The following is a 25,435-nucleotide window of genomic DNA, read 5'->3' as shown; positions in this document are numbered from 1 at the left end:
GCTGCTTTGTAAATCACTCACACTTCTTGCTACATTTATCCTCACCTGTTGTAGCCTCTGGTTGCACTTGTACGTGGAATGACCTCTCCCGGAATTCAGCGTTCTAGCTGGCTGATGTTTGCACGTATATGGGTGGTTTCTGTGTTACTTACGCACAGGTGCCCAGATGTGATTCTCTTGTTGGTAACAGCTTGTCGGTGTTGCTGGTTTCCGACTCTGTATGAGCATCACTCACACACAGCTTCTTCACCCTCTCTGCCTGTAGTGCCACCCCTCCCCTCCCCACCCTCCTCCTGCCAGGCTGCATCTCACTGGGAGGCCGGGTAGGATCACTCAGGGACCTCCCTGGGCTCCGGGTTTCCATCTTTTTAAGTGGGTACCACCTCCCCTCTTAGGGTTTTGTGAGGATATAGGAGCCAATCCACCCAAGGCCATTAGACCCAGACTGGCACACGGTATTCAGCAAACATGGCTAAGGCTTTCTTGTCCCGTTTCACACAGCGCCAGCTGCTGGCTTGATGTGGACGTATTTTATACTGATTTATTGCTTTAGAAGTGTCTCGAACAGTTGATTTCTTCCATGTGGCCAAGAGTAACAGTGTGCTTCCACCACAGCGACTGGCTTTCCTGGTGAAACCTGGCCTGGGGCACTGGCTTGAGTGAGGAAGTAGCCGGGAGTATCAGCCTCCATCGGGAAAAGCTCTGGCAGCCAGTGTTGCCAGTGCGCTCCTGGGATGCCTCCCTTGTCATTTCCCTTGTCTTCCGAGCAGGTGGGCTAGACGACACCCTGCACACCATCATTGACTACGCCTGTGACCAGAACATCCCCTTTGTGTTTGCTCTCAACCGCAAAGCTCTGGGGCGCAGCCTGAACAAGGCTGTCCCCGTCAGTGTGGTGGGCATCTTCAGCTACGATGGGGCCCAGGTGAGGCGGGGAGGGGGTGCTGGCCTGTCTTGCCCTGGGAGGGAGTCAGGGGGGACGGTGGTTGTCTGCACTTAACTGGCAGAGTAGCCCTGAGCTCCAGGGGCCCCAGTCTTGAAAGCGGTAACCTCGGTGGCCTGGTTTCCTTAAAAACCCAGAAGTGTGATTCCAGTTTCGCTCTGGGCTCACTGGTGTCACAGAGGAGCCTCAGGAAGGCCTGAGGGCAACACCCCTGGTACATAGGCGGGCATCCACCCCTCTTTCCCTGTTGAGGGTGCCTTTGCCAGTTTGCAGGTGACCTCACTTGTACTCTGGTTTCTGCTCAAGGACCAGTTCCACAAGATGGTGGAGCTGACGATGGCAGCCCGGCAGGCCTATAGGACTATGCTGGAGAACGCGCGCCAGGAGCTGCCGGGTGAGCTCGGGCCCTGCGCCCCTGTTGGCCCGCCCAGTCAGGGCCCCGGCTGCCCTGTGGAGGACAGCCCCTTGGCCCCCACTGAAAAAGAGGAGCCACACTACAGTGAGTGCTGGGGGAATGGAGTTGGGGCCCATCGTCCTCTAGGTCTTCATTGATGCTGATTGAACAGGGTGCCCAGGAGAGCAGCATGGCTACTGTGGCAAAACTAGCTGCAGAATGCCTTGTTAAGCCCCAGCCCTTGTTTAAGAGATGGTCTCAGATGTGGCAGGGGAGGGCTGGTCAGTGGGTATCTCAGACAGAGCTTCCTTGGGTCACATGGCACCCAGAGGGCAGCTGTGCAGACACCTGGATCCCTGGCGGGTGGTTGTCAAGGCCGGCATGCACCAACCTGCTTGATCCTGTTCGCGAGGGGGAGGTTGCAGTTGGGGATTTTTGCTTGAGTCCTTTCCAGGCCCCACTTAGGGAGCCAGTTTGCTGGGCAGGCTGTGTGCTGCTTGCTTTCCAAGAGACTTCCCTGACTATGGTGGCTCAGACGCTAAACAGTCCCCCTGCAGTGCAGGAGACCTGGGTTTGATCCCTGGGTCGGGAAGATCCCCTGGAGAAGGAAATGGCAACCCACTCCAGTACTCTTGCCTGGAGAATCCCCATGGACACAGGAGCCTGGGGGGCTACAGTCCATGGGGTCAAAAAGAGTTGGACACAGCTGAACGACTAACACTTTCGCTGGCTGACCCTGCCTGTGTGTTAGTGGTGTGCTTTCTTGTTTCCAGTTCAAGTCTGGAGAAACCATGTGGAAGCGTACAGTCGGTGTGGCCTGGAGCTGGAGGAATCGCTGGAGGCTTCAACCTCTCAGATGATGAACTTGAATTTATAACAAGAGTTCATTCCTGTGTGTTTGTGTATTTGAGGTGGGGGTGGGGGGTTGAAAGACTTTGGGGCCTTTTTCTTCTTCAGTTTTTCGTTGACTTACTTGTGTTGTATATGGCTGTTCAACTGGGGAAGTAACCAGCAGTGTTTGTAACTGTCCAAGAGCTGCGAGTCCTGTGGAGGGGCACTCGGTAAGCTGGCGGAGACCCTCTCACAAAGCCTTGGGATGCAGCCTCAGCTCTCTGAGCACAGTATGAGTCTGGAAAATGCTGGACAAGGTGGTACTCAGAGTACTCTGCTGCTGTGGAACCTCTCTCCATTGCAGGACCGCTGAGCCAAGTTGGTTTGTGGAAAGCAGCGGCGGGCTGAGGCGATGTGGCTCGGAAGGCGGGGTAGTTCCACCCCGTGTTCCCAGTCCCGGTGACCCGCACAGCCATGCAGAAGCCGTGCGGGTGGGGTACGGGGAATACTTTTCTCAGGATATGGCTTTTTAGCCAGAAGATTTGGGGATACTTGGAGGGTCTGCTAAAATGAGCCTCAGAAGGAAAATCAGTTCTCTAACCTGTGACCTTTTGACATGAATATTCCTTTTATTGTTTATTTTTCAAAGAAATGATTTTGAAGTTCCTAAATCTCAGTTTTGATAATTTACAAATATTTTCTTTCTTTTGTAAATGAACATATGGCGAATGTGGTTTCTTAGAGGCCGAAGGATAGAAGTTTACTTTCATATTATCCTGTAAGTAAGAGGGCTTATTTATTTTGAATAAAGAGTGATTATTTAATTTCACTGGAGACTCTGGTCACCTTGGTCTAATCAGCGCTTCCTACATCCTGATCTGTATTTGGGGGGCATTCTTCTTTAAACTGAGGGGGACCGAGCAGGAAGAGGTTTGCTGCGCTCCTATCTCTTGGATCTCGAAGGTGGTGACTGTGAAGTCTCCAGCCCTTAGAGATCCTGTTGCTGGACCCACCTTGGTCCAGCCTGCTGGCGAACTGGTCACGTGAGAAATGGCAGGATCAGACTTTCACTGCTTTGCATTTGTCACACAAGCAAGGTATCTTGTGGGCTTTGCAAGTGCTGTTAGTTGAATTCAGTCATGGCAGATGTACTGTTGTGAGTGAGTGGCCTGTGGGAAGCAAAATAGTGTGAAGTAATGAGTTGGAAGGGCGTCCCGCATTCTTTACCGTAGTGGTAAAGAATGTACTTGTAATGCAAGAGATGGAGGAGACACGGACTCAATCCCTGGGTTGGTAAGTTCTCCAAGAGGAGGAAATGGCACCCTACTCTACTAATCTTGTGTGAAAAATCCCATGGACAGAGGAGCCTGGTGGCCCACAGGCCATGGGGTCAAAAAGAGTTGGACATGACCGAGTGATTGGAGCACAGCACAGTGAGTTGGAAAGAGCCTGCTGTGGCCAGGGCTGGCGGCGAGGTGGAGGTTGTCTGTGTAAAGTACCAGTCTGTCTTTTCATCTGTTGTTCCCAGTGAGTACCTAGCTCCCATACACTTTCTGAGCTGTTTCAATGAGGAACATGTGATCTGCTCCAGCAAGCCCTCCATCCGGTCACAGGTTTCTCCCTCAGGGCCACCAGAAGGAACAGCAGCAGGGAGGGTCCCCGCCCCACTGTCTCCGTCATCTGTGGTAGGTTTGAAAATAGATTATTTGAGAGTAAAGGTTCCATAATGAACTTACAGGCAGAAAGTTAACTTGTCAGCTGTATTCAGCAGTCTAGAACTATAAAACTGATACATTAAAAAAAAAAAAAAAAACCCACATTAAAAAGTCTCTGCTAGAGATGCAGGTTGTCTGTCTAGATCCCTGAGGCCTTTGGGTCTGTGGTGGTCAGATTAGCTGAACAAAGTAGGTGGTTTTTAACATCACATTAAGCTGCTGAGAGGGTTTGCTTCTCGTGTGACTTAACGCTGGGTTCCCCTGGCAGCCAGGGCATGGTGTCACTTTCTTGGCAGAGGCCACTGCTGCAGGTGACACAGTGACCTACTCTATGCTGATGGCACCACGGGAAACAGGCAGGCTTCCCGAGTACAGACACTCTTCATGGAGCAAACATTTCAGTGGAACTCTTTTATTTTTTTCCCCACGGTTCAGAGAATCAGAACTCATAACTACCTTTCCCACCAGAACCCTGCATGCTGATACTACAATAACTGCAAGCGTCTGTTCTGATCCTAGCACCAAGGAGAAGGCCCTGCCCATAGAGCAGAGCAACCACCCCACGTGAGACCCACAGCGAGAGCGGATGGATGTTGTGCCAAAAGTCTTGTCACAGTGCATCGTGGGTGGTCTGTGATCCAGCTCAGCCTCTGCTGACAAGGCGGACTGGCAGCTCGGTGGCAACTAGGATGACTCTGACCCCCAAACCAGCCGTCCTCAGAAGCCTTGTTCACGACGGATCCTGGAGGTGACTGGCTGGAAACATGTGCTGCTCTTGAACAAAGGCACCCAGCTTCAGAACAAGGGGTCTGGAAACAGGCTGTGGTCATGAGGCTGAGGAGATGTCCATTTGCTAGGGTCATGAGAAGTACCACTTAATTTAACAGAGATTTTAGTTTTGTGATAGGTGAGCATTCCACTAAAAGCAGTCATTCTGCAAACAGTGCCTATAAGGTTCCAGACTGAGCAGCCTCGGCCGCCACATTTACACACGGCAGTCTCCAGGTGCAGTGTGAGTAACTTGGGGACCCCATACCACGTGGACAGAGTAGCCTAATTAGACCCGTACTGCTGTGAGCAGGGTGACCGGGACCCAGGAGACGCAGACCTGCTGGCTTTTCCATCAGACAGGCTCAACACCTGGGCCGTGGCTGCGAGTGGACGGGTGCCCACTTGGAGCTTTAGGAAGCAGGCTCTGACATTAGTGAGTAATAACACAAAGTCTCCCATCCAAGTTAGCGCCTGAGTGTGGACCTCAGCACTCAAGGTTTAAGGCAAATTCTGGTCATCTGGAGCCTTGTCCTTCCTGCCTTGTCTCCTAGAGATGAGCAGCTGAGTGTGAAGGGGGCTCCAGAGCAGTAAAACCAGCAGTCACGAGAGCTGAGCTAACACTCGGCTGTGTGAAGGACAACCCATTGCATGACATGAAAGTAACTCAGACCTGTGGAGTGTAACAACAGTGCTTCTGGAAAAGGACCCATCACGCACACTGCTGTCTTAACCAGAGTTCCTGTCTGTAGCCTGTTAACCCCGGTTTCCTGCTCCTGCCAGACAGGCCATTCTGTCCCATCTAAGTACCTAATTAAAACACGTTCTGGCTACTGCCGCAGGCCCCCTCAGGGCTCCGTGTTCTCGGCTGTGCAACCCGAAGAGCTGTGTCCCGCAGACAGGGAGCTCACTGCCCTGAGGCCTCCGGGGCTGTGTGTCGGGTGGCAGCACGGTCAGCCTGGTCAGCACGGCTTCCTGTGGCTAGAATGCGTCTTGGTTACAGCTTTCCTGAAAGAACACCATGGACTTCAGTTCTTGGTATAACAGAAAAGCCTGGAACCTGCTTCCCATGTGCTTCCTGGGGGGTCCAGGGACCTGCAGGAGGGAAGCCTGGGCCTACTAAGCTCTGGGCTAGGGGTCAGGGTGACCGTGGGAGGCTTCTTGCTGGAAGCAGCTGGCCCCACCTAACTTTGGTTTCCTGTAAGAGCCGCCTCTCCCTACCCCCAGGCTGGAAGGGGACAGGTAGAAGGGGTGTGGGTTTCAGAAAGCACAACTGCTTTGTGGGCCAGGAGGAAGCACATGGGGCCCTCTGGCAGGATAGGCCCCCAAGAGGGACAGCTGTCATCCCAGACCCCTGCCCTGCCTCATGCCCAGCCACGTACCCACGCCTTCCTCCAGCTCTGCATCATGCGGTCGTGCTCCCCAACCACGGCCCTCCAGCTGGCGAGCTCTCTGGTCCACCTCTCCTGCTGGGTCGCCTCTGCAAGATAGAGGGGGTGCTCCAGATCTCAGCTTCCAGGGCTTCATGGCCCCCGGGGTGGGGGCCCCCCTCCAGCCACAGAGGCCGTGCTGCTAGCTGAGTGACACCTCTCTGCTGGGCTGAGCCGAGTGGGCTTGTGAAAGTGAAGCTGCTCAGTCATGTCCGACTCTGCGACCCCATGGACTGCAGCCTACCAGGTTCCACCGTCTATGGGGTTTTCCAGGCAAGAACACTGGAGTGGGTTGCCATTTTCTTCTCCAGGAGATCTTCCTGACCCAGGGATTGAAACCCGGGTCTCCCACATTGTAGGCAGACGCTTTACTATCTAAGCCACCAGGGAAGTCTTGTTTACTCCTTGGGCTTTCCTTCACTTCCTGGCTGTGGGGGCTTCCCCAGTCATGTTCCCTGCCTGCTGTTCCCAGGCCCACCAGCTCTCATGGCAGCTGCTCCCCAAGGCCACACTGGCCTTGTCCCCCACCTCACTGGCACCTTTGGTGCCGCCAGGAGAGGGCCTAACTCCCCACACCTCATAGGGCACTGCACTCATCCTGGCAGGCTGGGGCTGCTGCCCCCTCCCTCGAGGGGGATTGGTTGCCAACATTCGGAAACCAGCTTGGTCACTAGGGCTGGCATCCTGTTACATTACCTGGCACTCAGTCCACACCTCCTTGCGTGTGTGTGATCACTGGACTTATGGATACAAGGTCACAATTGGTAAGGCGCTTGTTCTCAGTTGCTAAGTCATGGCCGACGTCACAACTTCATGACTTTCACGCCAGGCTTCTTGGTCCTCCACTATCTCCCAGAGTTTTCTCAAATTCATGTCCATTGAGCCAGTGATGCTGTGTAACCGTCTCAACCCCTCACAAGATTATTCATTTTATCTTGACAGCAACAGCCAAGGGCATTTTACAGAAATTAAAGGAATGGAAGTTCTAGGTGGGAGAGAGTAACTGTCATTTCCTTTTCCCTGGTAATTCCCACTCAAAGGACAAAGGACCTTTTAAAATACGCACATTTACATATAAACTCCATCTTGAAAATGGATGAAGAACAGGAGAGGAAGCTGAAAAGCTGGGAGTTGAGAAACAGAGGGGCCAGTGGAAACAGCCTTGGTAGAACGCTGACAAGCGTGCAGGGTCCAAGGCCAGCGGCAGTGGGGAGGCGGTCGGGACCTTGGGGGCTGAGAGAGGGCAGGCTTGCAGGCAGCTTACAGGCTGTGCACTCCTGCACAGCCCCCAGGCCCTAACCACTTTGCACAGCCAGGATGCTGCCCTCCGTCTGCTCCTGAAGACTGGTGGTCTTGGAGAACTCGGGCCTGGGGGCCTGGGCAGTACCTGCACTGAAGGCAAATCAGATGCTGGGCTTATGGACTAAATGATGAGGCCCCAGCCTCTTGCCAACCGGTGTCCTCACTGATAACCCAACCTGAGCCATGTGGGCTTAGCTGGAGCCCCTCCATGTGACAGTGGAGGGGTGCAAGGCAGACCGACTCCCTAGGGCACGTAGGAACTGCCTGGAGAACTTGAGATGCCCCTGGGACTTGGGAGGGGCTCTGCATTTCTAAGGAGGTCCCAGGTAGACAGATGCTGCCCATCCAAAGGCCACATCTTGGGTAGATGATTATCAAGGGTCCCAAGACTTCAGAGGGAAACAGAACCATCAAAAAAGGGACAGCTGAGAGGGAAAAGAACTGGAAAATCCTCGCAATAACCTTAGAAAGGGGAGAAGATACTACATCCATGAGACAAGAAGAGAATGCAGTCATGACAACAGAATGAAAACCTCTGAGTGGTGTTAAGTGTGACAGTGGGACAAAAATTCAGCAGGTGAGAAAGAGAAAGTTGAGGAAAGCTAACAAGTAGAGGTGACAGGATAGAGAAGATGGACAGAGGCCAGGCCAAGTAGCCCAGGATGTAGGAGAGCAGTTTCATGGAGACAGGAAATGAGGAAGCTAAGTGCTGAATACTTAAGACAGTTGAAGGGCAGAGGCTACCATGTGTAAGGGGTCTAGCCAGGCACTGATTGAGACAGTGCTCAGCAAGATGATGGACACATGGGGTCACAGGGAGACCCTCAGGAGCAGAAGACAGAGCCAGCATCACACACTAGGGAATGATTTTCACATCAGAATTGTCCACCCCGCTGGACTCTAGTGTGAAGATGGAGAAAAGACATAGGCTCTCAAAATGCTGTCTTCCCCCAGACACTCTGGGTGTGCCAGAAGAAACACTTAAGAGAAAAACGGAGAAAGTCAAAGGAACACCAGAAACAAGTCATGAGACCCAATACCAGGGGAAGGGACTCTCCAGCCTCAGCAGGAAGGGCTAAAGGCACATGGCTCCTGGTGCAGAGGGTCTGGGGAGCTGACAGCAGGGGGACCCAGTGTGTCTGTGCTAATCAGGGATTTCACTGCAGTCTGGGTGGCAGTAATGACAAGTATGAACCAAGCAAAACAACAACCAAGAAAAATGGACTGGTTCAAAACCAGGAAAGGAGTATGTCAAGGCTGTATTGTCACCTTGCTTATTTAACTTCTTTGCAGAATACCCTGATAGCTCAGTTGGTAAATAATCTGCCTGCAATGCAGGAGACCCCGGTTTGATTCCTAAGTTGGGAAGATCTGCTGGAGAAGGGGAAAAGCTACCCATTCCCCTATTCTGGCCTGAAGAACTCCATGGACTATAGTCCATGGGGTCGCAGAGTTGGACAGGATTGAGCGACTTTCACTTTCATTTGGGATTCCCTGGTGGCTCAGACAGTAAAACAGTCTGCCTGCAATGCAGGAGACCCGAGTTTGATCCCTGGGTCAGGAAATTCTTGCCTGGAAAATCCCATGAACAGAGGAGCCTGGGGGGCTACAGTCCATGGGGTCACAAAGAGTCGGGCACAGCTGAGCAACTTCACATTGCAGAGTTCATCACACGAAATGCTGGGCTGCCTGAATCACAAGCTGGAATCAAGATTGCCAGGAGAAATATCAATTACCTCAGATATGCAGATGATACCATCCTAAGGGCAGAAAGAAGAGGAACTAAAGAGCTTCTTGAAGGTGAAAGAGGAGAGTGAAAAAGCTGGCTTAAAACTCAATATTTAAAAAACTTAAGATCATGGCATCTGGTCCCATCATTTCTGGCAAACAGATGGGGAAAAAGCAGAAGCAGCGACAGGTTTTATTTTCTTGGGGCTCCAAAACCAATGGATGATGACTGCAGCCATGAAATTAAAAGACGCTCCTTGGAAGAAAAGTTATGACAAATCTAGATGGCATATTATAAAGCAGAACCATCCCTTGCTGACAAAGGTCTGTATAGTTAAAGCTATGGTTTTTCCAGTAGTCATATATGGATGTGAGAGTTGGACCATAAAACTGAGCAAAGAATTGATGCTTTTGAACTGTGGTGCTGGAGAAGACTCGTGAGAGTCTTTGGACAGCAAGGAGATGAAACCAGTCAATCCTAAAGGAAATCAGTCCTGAATACTCATTGGAAGGACTGATGCTGAGGTTAAAGCTCCAATACTTTGGCCACCTGATGAGAGGAGCTGAATCATTGGAAAAGACCCTGATGCTGGAAAAGATTGAAGGCAAAAGGAGAAAGGGGCAGCAGAGGGTGAGATGTTTTAGATCACTGACTCACTGGACATGAATCTGAGCAAACTTCAGAAATACTGAAGGAGCAGGGAGCCTAGCATGCTGCAGTCCATGGGGTCATAAAGAGTCAGATCCAACTTAGCAACTGAACAAGATAAACAACAATAAACCAAGCAAACAGGGATCAGCACAGTGGTTGGTTATGTGGGAAACAGAAGTACAGAAGGGGAAGTCATAACAGTTGTTATCTGGCCATACAGAGTTGGCCATCCTTATAATGTAACAGAGTCTAATATTGGGAGGACGAGATTGGCAGCCAGCATGCGTGCATGTCTGCTCATGGGCACAGGTGTGATTGCATGCAGGTAGGCACACACAGGCATGCCGTTGGGAGATAAGACAGTGAAAAAGTAACTTTCTGTCTTCGTGAAAGCCGATAGGTAATCCCCAGACTGAAGTGTCCTCATGCAAGCTTGCTTGCTGCTAAAGGGACAAGGGCAAACGGCGAAGCCCACTCACCGAGCCTGGTCACGGTGACTCGCGCCTTGGAGGTCTTGTTCCCGGCCCGGGAGAGCGCAGAGCAGCGGTACTCGGCGCTCTCCCGGAGCGCATCTCGCAGCCAGCTGAGCACAAGGGCCCGGCCATCGGGCAGTGCGTGGGTCTGCGTGGGCACACACACCTCCAGCTCGCGCCCATTCTTCTCCCAGAGGAAGTGAACATCCGCAGGACCTGGGGATACACAGACCATCTTCACCCCTGGGACCCCCACCAGGGGTCATGGGAACTACTCTTGATATGGGAGGCAGGGGGTGGGGGCTTCCCAGATTAGGGGCCTTGTCCCAGCTGGTCCCAAAGTGACAGGACAGCTTTCTCCTAAGTCTCTGTCCTTTCCCTGGAGGTGGTTCCCCACTGTGGTCCCCAGGGAGCAAAGGGGTACAAACACTTCACCACCTCGTGCCCTGTAGCTCCCTGCTCCTTGATCTTGCTCGGGCGCCCTTGCATGGCGGTGTCCCCAGGACACGCACACAGGGCCATCGGAGTGGACCTCTTTTTCCTTTCTTGCTGGGCTGTGCACCCCTGTGACATGCCTGGCGGCTGTGCTCTGGAGAGGGTGTCTGTTCTGCACAGACGGTCTGGGCCTGGGAAACTCATGTGCCCACCTGGCCCTGCTGCCCCCACCTTTGGCTTAAAGCTCTGCCCCTGCAAGCCTGCTCCCTCTCCCTGGGGCATCGGGAGGTCAGAGCTGCCTGCCCCTTGGGGCCTGGCTGGGCCTACGACCAGGGGTGGGACTGTCACCAGGAGCTCCTAGGAGCACCAGGGTGCTGAGAAGGGCTGACAGCCTGTCTTACAGAATAAGGACTTGGAGGAAAACGGACTGGAGGTGGAGAAGGGCCCAGGCCGAAGCCCCCTTCCTGAAGCATGCTAGGGTTCCATGCACCACCACCCCCAGATCCCATGCTCATTACAGAGAGGCCGAGGGGTGTGGGCCTTGGAGACCACTGTGTGGAGGGCCTGGGGCAAAACTGGGCTCTGGCCCCAAGGCTGGAATCAGCCTTACTCAGCACGGCGCCTCCTGGATGGGGCCCCCCGTTCTCCTGTATAACGTGCGGCTGGGTGAGCCCAGGCTTTCAAGCTTCACCCTGGGCCCCAAGGGCTGTGCTGAGTCAGGCCCACCTCCCATTCCTACTAAAGAACAAGCCAGGGCATCTCCCCAGCATTTGATAAGACACCGGCTTCCACTCTAATGTAGGCCAAAGGCAGGACAAGTTCCGACTGAAACACCCAGTCAGCACCCAGGCTCCTTCCTGGGGTGTGTGCAGACCCTGTGGTTAGCTGAGTTGCGACAGAGCACAGGACAGGCCAGGTGTTAGACAGCAGCAGCTGCTGCCTACCCCAGGCACCTGAGAGGCTCAGAGCCGGGTAGGAGAGGGAGGCAGGCCCTGCTCTCTGAGGGCTCTGGGGGAAACCCATGGCCTCTGTTCCTGCTACTCCCAGTAACGGAGCAGGGGGCTGTGCTGAGGCCATTCCCCCCCACTGCCTGTGCCAGCCGAGCACCCCAACCATGTGGACCAGGGGGCCTTTCTGGCCTCCTTGCCCAGGGACCTAGCTACCTGACAAATGCCTGCTATTCCATGTCGACTGTACCACCCTGGGCAGGCAGGTCAGAGTCTGGCCTAGACCAGAGCAGCCCTGCCTGATCACAGTCCTGCCTGAGAATCAGCTTTCAAGAGCTCAATTCCATCTGAGGTGCCCACCAACCTGGGAAGGACATAATAAAACATTTCACACAGGATGGTCAGGAGTACCAGGACTACATCTATCTGTGGCTGGAGTTCACAGAGCAGGAAAACCCAACGACAGAGCTGAAGGATTAAAAAACCTGCCCGAAAACAACAGGCATCTGGGTGTGCGTGTGAGTGGGGGCGTGTGTGCATGCTGGCGGCGTATGTGCATGCTGGCGGCTGGTGCATGCGGCTGGCTGAGACGTTTCTCTGTCACATGCTGGGCTTTTTACAAGGGGAGAGAGAAAATGAGACCTTTGATGGACTCCTAGTGAGTCAGGTCCCCGTGTGACCCTCCCAGGGCCTATTCACCTTTGACCCACCACGTTCAGGATCCTCAAAGATGTGATTTGATTCTGCTGTTTATACTTCCCTGAAGTTTCAAGTTCACTACAACAAGCTAATATTGCTTCTACAATAAAACAGAGTGCTATGTGGAAGAAAGACACGAGCCACAGGCTCTGGAGGGAGTTCTGAAAGGTGTTCAGCAGCGATTCACACGGCAGCTCCCTGCGGTACTGGTCCCATGGGGACCGTGGGGTCTGTTCACTTGTTTTCTGTGTGGGATTGTTGGTGTTTTGTTCTGTCACCATTGTATGTGTGCTCAGTCGTGTCTGACACTTTGCGACCCCATGGACTGTAGCCCGCCAGGCTATTCTGTCCATGGGATTCTCCAGGCCAAGAATACTGGAGCGGGTTGCCATGTCCTTCTCCAGGAGATCTTCCTGACCCAGGGATCAAGCCTGCGTCTCTTGTGTCTCCTGCATTGGCAGGCGGCTTCTTAACCACTGAGCCAGCCGGGAAACCATAATTTGGTACAATATACGTTTTTGTATACAGAACATTTTGTACCCTACCCACAGATAACTCTATACTTTTATTTTCAGATATGCATACTTATACATATATGCAGATCCACACGTACAGGTACACACACCCGTGTCTGCGACATCTGCTGGGTGCCTGCCTCCCTTTAACTGAAGGCACTTGGTGAGACCATGCTTCATTTAGTCATTCCCCTGCTGGTGGGCAACTTCGTGCAGTCTAACTCTTAAGGTGATACTCATGAGCCATGACTGATCAAAATGCAAAGACTTCTCAGAACACACAGTGAGGTCGGTTCTCATCTCCTTGCCCTGCCCAGTGGTGACACGCACTGAGTCCCCAGGACAGGGGCCCCAAACGTGCGTCACAGGAACCTCGGATAGGTTCTCCTGACTGATGCTGAGACAAAGACCCCAGGTGGCCTGAGCTGGGGACAATTCGTCCCCCTGAACCATACAGGCCAGGACCTCTCAGGAGCCAAATTCTCCTTAGACCCACAGTCGTTGGGACACAAACAACATGAAAATCACTCCCACATGCACCTTTACAGTAAGTATAGCATGAAGCACCATTAAATGTTCTCTAAATGGGGATGTAACCGTGTCAAGTATTAAAAATGTTAAAATACTTACGTTCCATTTATTCTTTTTAAAAAAACTATCCAACTCATTCTGAATGCAGAAGAGATTAAAGAGAGAGGGAAAGGAACAGTTAAAACTGGTCAGCAGGGCCAACACATGATGTCAGTGGGGACCTGGGGCAGCAAGCCAAACCCACCTGCCCTGTCTCCCAAGGGCCTGCTACCCAGAAATTTGGGGTGCTGGGCCCATCCCTCATAGCCACTGTGGGCTGGGGCCACTGGCAGTCTCGGGTCCCAGCCCCCACTTCAGGTTTGTGGGACTGTTGGCTCCACCCTGACCCCACCCTGTCCAAAGAAACCGCTAGGCACGGTTGACTGTGGGTATGTTTTAGTTGCTCAGTCGTGTCCAACTCTTTGCAACCCCATGGACTGTAACCCGCCAAGCTTCTCTGTCCATGGGGTTTTCCCAGCAAGAATACTGGAGTGGGTTGCCATTTGTTCTCCAGTATACTCCACTGTGGGACAAAACCAGAACTCCTCTGAGCAATGGCCCCTTCTTGAGGGAAGCCGACCCATCCTAGAGGTGAAGGGCCTGAGAGCCCCCAGCTGGAGAGGGGTGTAAGATCACCCCAAGTCAACAGGCCATGTCCTGTGCAGCTCCAGGCATCCCCCTCCCTGTGCTCAACTCTGACTCTGGGGCCAGCTCACCTCCCATACTCACGCCGAGTCCTGCAAGCTACTGGGCGGCCAGGTGCCCTCATAGTGGTGCTGTTCTGGTCTCTGAGCACCCAGAAGCTCTGAGTATACACCAAGGACGCTCACTCCGGATTCCCCTGCGTGGCTCAGAGTCCGCATGTGTGTGTGTGCTCAGTCACTCAGTCATGTCTTTGGGACTCTTTGGGACCCTATAGGCTGTAACCTGCCAGTCTCCTCTGTCTATGGGGATTCTCCAGGCAAGAATACTAGAGTGGGTTGCCATGCCCTCCTCCAGAGGATCTTCCTGACCCAGGGATCAAACCCATTGTCTCCTTCATTGGCAGGCGGATTCTTTACCGCTGATTCACCTGGGAAGCTCTCCAGAGTCCACGAGAATCCCATGGACAGAGAAGCCTGGTGGGCTACAGTCCACGGGGAGGCAGAGTTGGACACAACTGAGTGACTAAACGTCAGCAAAACTTTCTGTGTGTATATATGTGCATGTGCAAGCACATGATTTGCACAGACATGCATACAGACACATCACCAATCACTGTGATCTGCACAAGCTTGCCTCGTTTGACTGTGCTTTGCTATATCGCACTTTGCAGAGACTGTTTTTTACAAATCAAAGGTGTGTGGCAACCCTGCATTGAGCAAGTTGATTGGTGCCATTTTTTCCAACAGCATTTGCTCACTTCCTGTCTGTGTATCACACTTGGGTAATTCTCACTTCACTTTATAAACTTTTTCATTATCATTAATATAATAATTGTATGGTGAATACGACTGATGATCTTTGATGTAAGTGCCTCAGCTTGCTGAAGGCTCAGATGACCATTAGCATTTTTAAATTAAGGTACATAATGCTTACTCCATTCTTAATAGACTATAGTATAGTGTAAATGTAACTTTTAAATGCACTGGAAAAGGAAAAAATTCATGCAACTCACTTTATTACAATAGTTGCTGTATTGCAATGGGTCTGAATCTGAACTTGCCACACCTCCGAGATGTCCTGTATCTTAATCTGTATTTACAGGCAAAATGAAATGAAATGTGCTCACATGCACACAGTGGAAGATCTCTTTGCTTATCTGTTCTAATTTTGCCACAAGAGCATGGATTTTTTCAGATAAGCAGAACACGACTACATGCCTTCGGGATTTCTCCAGCTCAGAACCTCTTTTCTCCATTTATCAGTATTTTCCTAACTCCCAACTTTCAAACAGAAGACAGCCAGCAGGTAGGAGAACCACCCCCAAACCCAGAATTCATCTTCCCCACACTCAAGCCTCAAGGCCTTTGAATAGAAGCACAGCCACAAGGCACAGTTGTGCAGAGTGCTCTGCACCAAACAGAAACACATACGCATACACAGGTGTCTGCATACATGTTCATGCAAGAACACACAGACATACAGGCACACGTGTGCACAGAGATATGTCAGTACAGAAAGCACATACATGGACCTATGTACACATACACATGTCAACATACAGACGCCCAAGCACACACACATTCCACCAGCATAATCTGGAGATGCAGAGAAGACAGTGAGCCGAGAAGCCCCTCACAGTCACTCAGCTGTAAGGCTGTGCCCACTGTGAGAAGCTGACCTGGCCTTAGCTGGACCAGCGCTCCAGCCACCGTGGGATGGTTTGGAAAGCCCAGCTCCACAGTGACACCCAGGCCAAGGCCAGGTGGGAGCAGCCTGGACAGGGCGGTGCCCGCAGGTGGAGGCAGGAGCTGACACCTGTGCAGAGCCACAGCCTGCACTGGCTGCTTGAGCTCCGGTGCCTGCCACCACTTGGGGCAGGAGCTGTCCAGGGCTGCTGCCTTTTTAAACACTGTGCACTTGAACACCCGCGCTGTACCAGGAACCAGCATGGGCTTGTGGGCTAGATTTAGGAGAAAAGGGCAACACCCGCCTAGATCTGGATGTATCATGGGGGGTACCCAACCCAGCCACCTGCAGCAGGAAAAGCCTGGGAACAGGGCCCAAGCACAGCCTCAGACAGAGGAGAGGCACTCTCGTCCACTCCGCCCCTCACCAGCGGGTCGCCCTCGGGAAGGGGAGGTCCCTGAGCAGAGACCGATCGTAACTGGTCCACGGAGGGGTGGGCCCTCACAGGCCATCTGCGGGGATCCTGAGGCCTGCGTCTGTCAGCATGGAGCCTGGAGACACCAGCACCCACCGCCAAGGAGGTTCCCCAGCGTGGCTGTGGAGGATGCTGCCACTGCGGCCTGGGCCAGGGAGGGCTGAAGCAGTTCCCCAACGCCTGCCTGAGGAGTCAGGGCTGAGAGCAGCACTCAGGTGACCTGGGGGCCATACGGACCCATCCCTCTCAGGTCTGTTTGCAAGCATCTCCTTCGTGGACAACATCCCTGTCCACTGCCTAGGGCCTGCGTGGAGCCCCCAGCGGCTACACGTGCAGGGTCACAGTGGACACAGTCACTTGAAGGCTCGTGAGCCAACCCACAGGGAAGTGGGCAGCAGCTTAACACTTCCCACAGCTTGCTTAAATTCTCCAAACAGTGAAAAAAAAAATGAGGTTTGCTTTTCCTCCTGAGTTTATTCTTGAGCAGGCCTGGAGTATGCTGTGTGTTTTCTCTGTAGCTACTAATGAGTCAGAAGATGGCAGCGGGGAGACCTGACCACCAAGCACTGCCCAGAGCCCCCAGGGGACACACTCGGCCCGGAGGCGTGGCTGACACCCCGTCTTGGTGTTGTCCAGCACCGAGCCAACACCGCCTGTAGCTCAGAGCACACTAGACTTGACACCTGTTCTGCGTTTAAACATCTCGAAGCAAATTGTTCAAACAGTTTCCGATCTGGAGGCTCTAGAGTTCAGTTTTTAAATCTCCAGATGCCACGTCTATGAAACCCAAATTGTTAGCCAACACAGAAGTAACCTTATATACCAGTAACTGGCAAGCTTCAGCTCGAGTTTGTAAATAAATTTGGGTGTGTGGCCATGCCCACCCATCGGCAGCTTTCAGGTTACAAAAGAAGAGCTGAGTAGTTGTCACAGAAACCATGGCTTGTGAAGCCCTAGAGTTTGGCCGTTCATGGAAAACACTGGTTGAACCCTACGGTCCACAGGAACAGCTCCGGGGTCACGGTTAAGTGTCGCTGGAGATTACCGGAGGGGTGCAGTAAGGAAGGCAGTGCTCCTGGAGGAAGTCCCCCCCACCCCCACCTGGACAGGTGCCCTGCTCACCTGTGGCCTGGCAGAAGAGATGGAAGGTCCCCAGGGCATGCACGTGCTGGGCCTGGTCGCTGAGGAAGGGCGGCAGCAAGGTGACCTGCAGGCGGCGGTCAGGCCCTGGGCCCGAGGCCGGCCAGGGGCTTCGGGGAGAGGAAGATGAGTCGGGGCCCAGACAGGACAGGGAAGAGGACCCCGGAGGAGGGAAGGGCAGAGGAGATGAGGCTGCGAGACAGAGGACAGAAAAGAGAGAGGGCTCTGAGGAGAAGTCATCAGGAGTGCACCGCATGCCAGGGAAGGAGAATGAAGCACAGGAGAGAAAAGGGGCCCAGGCCACGTGGGGAGGCAGCAGAGGAGCCGCAGAGAACCACGTCCCCGCATCAAGGATATAAGCTTCTGTTTATTCGGTTACTTTCCAAATGTATACAATTCAAAGTAGAAAAATAAAAACAAAGTAAATCTTATAAAACACAAATGTTTACACCAGAACGGTCAAATCCTATCATGCTGGAAGATGACATCGGCCACACAGGCACACACGCTCAGAGTTTATTGCTCTTTGCCACGGAAAGAAAGCCTCCTCTTGTGGGCGTCTGGAAAGCAGGAGGTGGAGTGTGATGTCGGTGATGATAGGACCGTGCGGCCCACTTGCACCTTGACAGATGGCGCCAGGCTTGGCAGGTCTGCGGCAGCAGCATGTGGGGGCTGGGGGGCTGTGGTCACTGGCCTGGCTGCCCCCTGGCCACCCAGCTCTTTTCCAGTTGTAGACAGCTCAATTAGGCCAGAGAGTCTGGGCAGGCAGAGAGCATGAGATGGAAGCAAAATGGAAAAGGAGATGTTCAGATGACCAAGACATCCTGGAGAACATTCTGCCTGAACAAGAGGTTTTCACCAGTGGCCATGGGCATTAGATTGTAACACGCTTGTCCTCTCAGCTCTGGGCTAGCCCAGCTCCATCCATAGCAGTCTGGGGCCCGTCCCTCCCTCCAAACTCTACCCAGTGTCGTGGAATGGTCCTCCATAGCCTTCTCCTCGAAAGAGTTAAGACAAGAGTAAAAAGGTACAGAAAGAAAAATCTCTGAAAATGATGCTTCCCTCAAGGAACAAAATTTTAAGAATAATTAAAAAAAGAAGTGTGATCAAGAGATGATTTTTGTCTACATTTCTAAAAGCGGAAAAGAATGCATTTAGCAAAAGTAAGTTTATCCCTGAGAATCTTAAGCAACGTAAGCCATACCTTTATCCTAATATACAACAAAATTCAGAAGATGTACATCTTCCAAATATTAAAACATCTGCTTTAGTAATTAAAAAAATAAAATGACCCAACACGCCAACATAATTAAAGCAAAATCCTAAAAAGTAATGACGTGGAAGGAAAGGTCTGTGCCAACCTGGACAACAGGTGATAAGTTACCAATCTGATAAACTAAAACGTCATTTCCAATCTGGAATTAAATTATCTTTCAGTGGCTGCTACGAGGAGGGGACGTTCATGGCCCTTCTTCTCAGACCAGTGGCAGTCTGGCCATCTTTCCGCCGCAGAGCGGCCGTGGGTGAGCCTGCGGGTGCGACTCCAAACGCGCCACCGACCAGGGAGGCCAGACTCGATGCTTGCTGTTTTCCAAAAGGACAAAGAGAAACCAAGTCACAAGTGCGACCCAAGAAAAAAGACACAGAAGGCTGAGGTTTGCTGACGACGGCTACCTACGCAGCACTGGATGGAGCACTGAACTGGCAACACAGAGACCCTGCGGGCGGCCGGAGCCTCAGTCCCCGTCCGCATCCGAGTCGGCGAACTTCAGCTCGCACTTGACGTCGAACGGCCGGTCCCTGACCGGGAGCTCGTCGATCTTCTGCGAGTCCTCCCGGTCAGTGGGCAGCCGGCTGGCCATCGTGTCCTGCTCTGTCTCGTAGCCGGTGTCCAGGGCTGGCTTGGGCTGTCCCCCATTCTGCTGGGAGAAGCTGCCCTGCTCCACCAGCGTCTCCTTCACACTCTGCTCAAAGTCTGAGAAGTCCGACGTGGGCTTCTTCTTCCCGAGGAGCATGGCCGAGCGGAATTTCAAGCACTGTCCGGGCAGGTAGCCCTTATAGCAGTTGTAGGAGACGAGGCAGAGGAAGAGGGCGAAGAAGAAGAGGAAGAGAAACATGAGGAGGCGGTTGTCACTGGACTTTAGATACAATGTCTTCTCCGAGTGGACTTGCGGGACCGTGTTGATGACGATCTTTGGTTCGCAGGACGTACTAGTGGGTGCCACGGGGCTGGATGGTGGGGGAACAGCACCCAGCGTGGTGACCTGCACGGCTGGGGTCTGAGGAAAGGAGACTGGGGTGGGCCCCACTGACACTCTGGGGGTGATCCGACTGCCTTCTGTCCGTGTGGCTGGAGAGGTAGAGGCCACTGTGGTTCGCTGGACCGTCTTGACCTCCAGAACATGCTTGGCCACCACCTGCAAGATCGTCTTGTTCTTGACCTTCTCCTCCGACAGGCACTGATACACCCCGCTGTCTCCTTCCGACAGGTTGAAGATGAGCAGGTTCTTTCTGCCTACCAAGCTGTACTTGGGGCTTTCGGCCTTGAGCACGCCGTTCTGGAACTTCCATACCACCCGGGCCAGGTTGGACTTTTGGGAACATTTGAGTTCTGCTGTGCCGCCATGCTTGAAAAAATGCTGCAGGTAACTTTCTTTAATTTTATCTGGAACATTAAAATAAATGTGCACAGCATCAACAACCCTGCTCAATACTTCTCTCAAAAATAGGTCAACACGTACAAGAGGACACAAGGATTTCACCCAGTGGAGCAACATGGAATCTTCCAGAACAGCTAAGGAGATAAAGACATGCATGACCAAAAAGCAAAGATGAGCTCCCAGTGGCAGCCCTGGGGGACGGGGAGAACTCCCAGGCCAGGCAGGCTGCACAGCAGCCAGCTGTGCCTTCTGGTGGCGGCGCCAAGTCAAAGGTATCAAACTTCTGCTAGCAGCTCGGTGGGCCTTGCCCCCTCCTCCTAAACCTGTCTTAACTGATGACATCTGTCAGGTTAGGGATGGGAGCCCAGGGCACACCTGCCTTCAGCTGGAACATGCCTGATCTCCTGGCAGGGGTGGGATGGGAACGGGAACTAATCTCTCCTGAGCACCTCCCTCCGGCTCACAAGAAGTGTGTATGCATGTATGCTCAGTTGCTCAGTTGCGCCCGACTCTTTGTGACCCCCAGGCTCCTCTGCCAGGCTCCTCTGTCCATGGGATTCCCCAGGCAAGAATACTGGAGTAGGTTGCCATGCCCTCCTCCAGGGGATCTTCCCGACTCGGGGATCAAACCCATGTCTCCTGCATCTCCTGCATTGCAGGTGGATTCTTTATCCACTGAGCCACCTGGGAAGCCCCACAAGAGGTGTGGCCCCAAGCTAAGCGGAAGAGAGAGGCATATCAAGAGTGGACGTCACGGTTTGGGATGAGAGTGCCTTCCAGTAAACACACTCTGCATGGCTTCGGCATCCTGTTTTGCAATACAAGGGACAAAGAAACATCACAGGGGTCTGCCACGAGATACTCGACCTCTGTTCCGAGTAAAGAAAGAAAAACAAAACGTGCGAAATGCTACAACAGCAAAGCGTCATGAAATGGTTAGGAGACCCGGCTGCCCCTAAAGGGGAGGTGGCGGGGACGGGCAACTTACCAGGGCAAGTGGATGCGTCCCCATTCATTTCCTGAATCAGTCCCCTGAAAGACAACGGGGCACAGTTACAGGGTGCACACGCGTCAGGCCGTGGGGCTGGGCTGGGCACCAGCTTGCCACACACGGTACCTGCTGGGGCTGTCAGTCTGGTGCAGGGCGACACAGGCGGCCACGGCCGGGCTCCAGGCGCAGTAGGGGTCCCGGGCCAGCACGCAGTCCTCGCAGGTGCCATGCTTCCCGCAGAAGGCCACAGGGGCCTGCACCACGCCCGAGTTGGAACCGGCATAGACAAACTTCCTGCCCTGTGGGTGTGAAGCAGACAAGCGCAGGGGGCATGGGGTGGGGGCAGCCTTCAAGGGCCGGGTGCTTCTCTAGCTCACAGGGAATGGTGACAAGGCATCTCCCCGAGCTTCTCGAAGAGGCAGTGTACGAGGCCAGGTTAGGTCCTGGACAGATCTGCATAGCAGCATTGTGACATCATGGGCTGTGTGTGGTTTTGTGGGCTGGGGGGAGTCCACAGACTAACTCAGAGTACACTGGGCCTTGGTCCAAACTCCTCCTCCTCCTTCCGAGCACCCACCCTCACCCTACTTGCCAGAAGTGCTTCTCTGCACCTCCTCTGCCAGCTCCATGCGCAGGAAGATGCACTAGCCTGACACTTCCGGTCGCCCTCCCAGCCTCACTAGGCAAGAGGCCACAGCCTCCAAAACTCAGCTCGTGTTCCCAACACGTGAACCCCAGCACAGAGACGACACATGTCAGTGTGTGAATCCAGCGAGGCCGCAGTGAACGTCAGAGGAAAGCAGAGTTTTAATAAACAGAGTAAGACAAGTGAGGAGGCAGTCACTGCTCTCGCGTCGACATTTACGAGAAATGAATACAGCTAGGGAAATGGAGAGCCACGCTCAGAGTGGCCGTGAGTGTCAGTCGCTCTGTCGTGTCTGACTTTTTTGTGACCCGTGAACTGTAGCCCTCCAGGCTTCTCTGTCAATGGGATTCTCCAGGCAAGAATACTGGAGTGGGTAGCCATTCCCTTCTCCAGGAGGTCTTCCCGACCCAGGGATTGAACCTGGGTCTCCTGCACTGCAGGCAGATTCTTTACCATCTGAGCCACCAGGGAGAGGAGCAGAGAGCAGGGCAGGATCCTCTGTGCTCCGCAGCACTGGGCCTGGGACCCATCCCTCTCAGGCTGATGGCCCCAGAGCCCACAACACAGAAGGAAAACTGGGTGCCATTGGGCAGGCTGATTTTTCTCATTGAGCTCAACTACAACAAAGGCTGCCCTTTGGCGTCCACCTGAAGCCCACCAGGAGACTCAGGGCTGGCGATTCAGAAGCTCAGCATTTTCTCTCTCCTTCCTGGTGAGTCACTCTCACCTTGACATTCTAGAAAGGCCTTTGTTTAATGTCAAAAGATTGCCAAGTTTACATGACGCTTCGTATTTGAAACTCAGATGAGACACAGCCTCTGTCCTCGGAAACGCGTTTTCAAGTAACCTGTCTGGCTGGAGTGCAAAGTCCCTGGGTGACCCCAGATCCCCTGGCCTGTGATGTCTCGAAGGCCCAGGGGTCACAGACCCACCGTGTGTGAGCACAGTTGAGAGAGAGGGCAGTGCCCCTGTGATGGCGTCACACTGTGAAGACAAGTGACAGAGAGCCAGGCCCAGTGCTGGCCTGTCCACGTAGGCAGAGACCTGGGCACTGAGGCCAGGAGCACCCTGTATTCGTAAGAAGGAATCAGGACGACATCTCAGATCACAGTTGGGATCTGTGACTCGGAGGAGAGGAAAAGTTTGCTGGGATGACTGGCCCAGCGGGCAACTTCAGCAGGATCCTATAGAAGGGCCCTGGCGAGGGTGTGGACACTCCTGCAAAGTGGGGCAGGTGGTCTGGGTTGGGGAGGGGGCAGCCTGTCCCAGGCTGGCTCCATCCCCCCGCCCTACAGTCCACTCAGCCTCCAGCCCTTGCTCCCCAACAGGGCAGGGCTGAGCCCCCATGACTGCACCTGACCCATCCCAATGAATGTGGAACAGTAAAGTGGCCTGAGACCTCATAGCAGTGACCGCAGCAGGCAAGGCCCACGGGTGGACACCAAAGTCAGTGGGCAAGAGGGAACTGGGTGTCTATTTAGCCTCAGAGCATTACTTGCTCAGTCATGTCTGATTCTTTGTGACCCCATGGACTGTAGCCCACCAGGCTCCTCTGTTCATGGAATCCTCCAGGCAAGGATACTGCCATTCCCTTCTCCAGGGGATCTTCCCAACCTAGGGATCAAACCCAGGCCTCCTGCATTGAGAGTGGATTCTTTACCATCTGAGCCACCAGGGAAGCCCACAGTTGCCCACAACTAAGCGTCAGCCACTGCGGGGGCTGAATGTGGCCCCCAAACTCTTCAACCCCTCCCTCCAGGAGCTGGGGCTTGGCTCCTGGCCCCCTGGGGTGGGCTGCTCCCACTGACCACAGAGTGTGGAGATAACACAGTGGTCCAGTGGCTAAGACTACATACTCCCAATGCTCCTGGGTTTGGGCCTTGGTCAGGGAACTGTATCCTGCATGCTGCAATGAAGATCCCACATGCTAAAAGTAAAACTGGACGCAGCCAAAAAACAAAACACAAAAATCAAGAGGTCACACTGACTGCACCTTCCTGAGACAAAGGTCATCTCCCCAAAATGCTCAACATCAATCTAAACACAAGAAACACCAGGTATGCCCAAAATGGAGGGGCATTCCACAAAATGCTGACCAGTGCTCTCCAAAAGTGTCAAGGTCACCAAGATGAGGGCAGATGGGGAGCCATCCAGACCGGGGGTACTGAGGAAAGGTACCAAGGCCACGTGTGGCCCTAGAGTCAGAAAGCAGGTCATGGGAACGTGAGGATCGGGAGTGTGGAGGTGAGTTAGGGTGCTGCTGCCAGCAGACCTGCTCAGGTTCGATAGGAGCGCTGGGGAAGGGCTGCAGGACTACTCCACCTCAACTCTTGCGTGAGAGAAAACAAGCCGGCCGGGGACCACCTGGCTCCTGTGAGATGTGCTGAGTATGCACATGCTCAGGCCCCCACCCTCTGGGGGACTGTGCCCTCAGCTGCAGCACTGGGCTCTCATCTCTGGGTCCACGCGTGGGTAGTTGTGGGTGGATGTGGCCAGAGCTGGAGGGACTCCCGCCTTTGCTGCACAGGTGGTATCTCACCATTACAGAATGTTCCCAGAAAAACCACACTTAGCCTGGCCCCTGGACCCAGGGCATGCCTGCCATGTACACACCAGAGACGAGAGCAGGCCTGTTCATGCAGCAGGGGAGAGACAACCCCAGTGTCTACCAGGGGGTGAATAAAGCAGATGGGTATGCACAGGATGGAATGCTACTCAGCCCCAAACAGGAAGGAGATCCTGTCAGCTGCTACAACATGGATGAACCTTTAGGACCTGATGCTCAGGGAAACAGGCCCACCTCAAAAGGACGAATGTTGTCGGATTCCACTGACACGAGGTGGTTCTTAGAGCAGTCAAAGACACAGAGGTGGAATGCAGAGGGCTGGGTGCTAGGGGCTGGGGAATGGGAGGAAGGAGACTTCGTGGTTAACGGTATGGGGTTTTAGTGTTGTAAGATATGAAGTTCTGGGGATAGATGGGGAGGAGGGTTTCACAATGTGAATGTATTTAATGCTTCTAAGGTGTACACGCAAAAATAATTAAAATGCTACAATTTATGAAGTGCATTTACCACAATGCACTTGTTGTGAGAGGACAGGAGGTAGAGACAAGGGACTCCCCGACCTGGTGGAGGCTGTGTGCCGGGCCATCCTGTGCTCCCCCAGCCCTGTGGTGCCTGCTCATTAGCTTTCTGCAATGAGGACCAGGCATGAGTGACCCAGGAGAGCCTGCTGGTGGGGAGTGGGGAGGGAGGAACTGGTGTCTTTTCACCCCAAACAGCCGCTTCCTGCTGCCATGGCAGCACAGCCAGCATTCCAAAGCCACCCTGAGCCCACCAGCCCAGGAGGTGTGGGACCCCATGACTGCACAATGTGTTTTCATCTGTTCTAGGCAAATGAGCCAGGCCCCAGCGCAGTGGGGGCTCCTGTGGGGAAAGGTGATTCCCTCCCTGGGGCTCCAGGCTCCCTCCCGGGGTGCCAGCCTCCCTCCTGGGCCACTTGACCATTCCTGACTGCAGGGAGTGAGCAAAGGACTGATCTGTGAGACCTTCCAGTAGGCGATCCTGCCCCCATCCTTCCCGTGGGATCAGTGACCACAAAGACTTGGGTCAGGATGGCAGGGCCAGCTGGGTCCAGGAATGATGTCTTGTGGAGCAGAGCTGAGCCCTGCTCTCACCACATGTCCACTCTGGGGGCCCGGCCTTAGTTCTGATGAGTATTTGACCATTTGGAGGCCTTAAGCGTGCTTGGCTGAAGCACCCAAGCAACATGGTGGTGGCAAGAAGGGC

General features: G+C 53.6%; 2 protein-coding genes across 10 annotated transcripts in view; one reads left to right on the top strand and one right to left on the bottom strand.

Annotated features, from left to right (window-relative positions):
• Positions 1-2,997, top strand: part of SECISBP2 (SECIS binding protein 2) — a 35,388-nt gene extending 32,391 nt beyond the window's left edge. For all 5 annotated transcript variants that reach the window (XM_019966632.2, XM_019966630.2, XM_019966629.2 and 2 more), the window contains 3 exons: positions 771-925; positions 1,250-1,442; positions 2,111-2,997. In XM_019966632.2, coding sequence (XP_019822191.2) covers positions 771-925; positions 1,250-1,442; positions 2,111-2,214 — 452 coding nt within the window. In that variant the 3' untranslated portion in view covers positions 2,215-2,997. The remainder of the gene's footprint in view (positions 1-770; positions 926-1,249; positions 1,443-2,110) is intronic.
• Positions 2,998-4,279: 1,282 nt separating this feature from the next.
• Positions 4,280-25,435, bottom strand: part of SEMA4D (semaphorin 4D) — a 127,292-nt gene continuing 106,136 nt past the window's right edge. For 4 of the 5 annotated variants that reach the window (XM_070795183.1, XM_070795182.1, XM_070795181.1 and 1 more), the window contains 3 exons: positions 21,126-21,298; positions 20,997-21,040; positions 17,696-20,013 (listed from right to left, as the gene is read on the bottom strand). In XM_070795183.1, the coding sequence (XP_070651284.1) occupies positions 19,085-20,013; positions 20,997-21,040; positions 21,126-21,298 (1,146 nt within the window). In that variant the 3' untranslated portion in view covers positions 17,696-19,084. Of the gene's footprint in view, positions 5,660-6,033; positions 6,132-10,242; positions 10,453-17,330; positions 17,541-17,695; positions 20,014-20,996; positions 21,041-21,125; positions 21,299-25,435 lie in introns of those variants that run through there. The other variant, XM_070795186.1, reaches the window with a different exon arrangement.

Source organism: Bos indicus, chromosome 8 (genome assembly GCF_029378745.1).
Source record: "Bos indicus isolate NIAB-ARS_2022 breed Sahiwal x Tharparkar chromosome 8, NIAB-ARS_B.indTharparkar_mat_pri_1.0, whole genome shotgun sequence".
In the NCBI taxonomy this organism is placed as follows: Eukaryota; Metazoa; Chordata; class Mammalia; order Artiodactyla; family Bovidae; genus Bos; species Bos indicus.
Note: the sequence above shows the minus strand (reverse complement) of the source record. Positions and strands in the feature narration are given on the sequence as shown.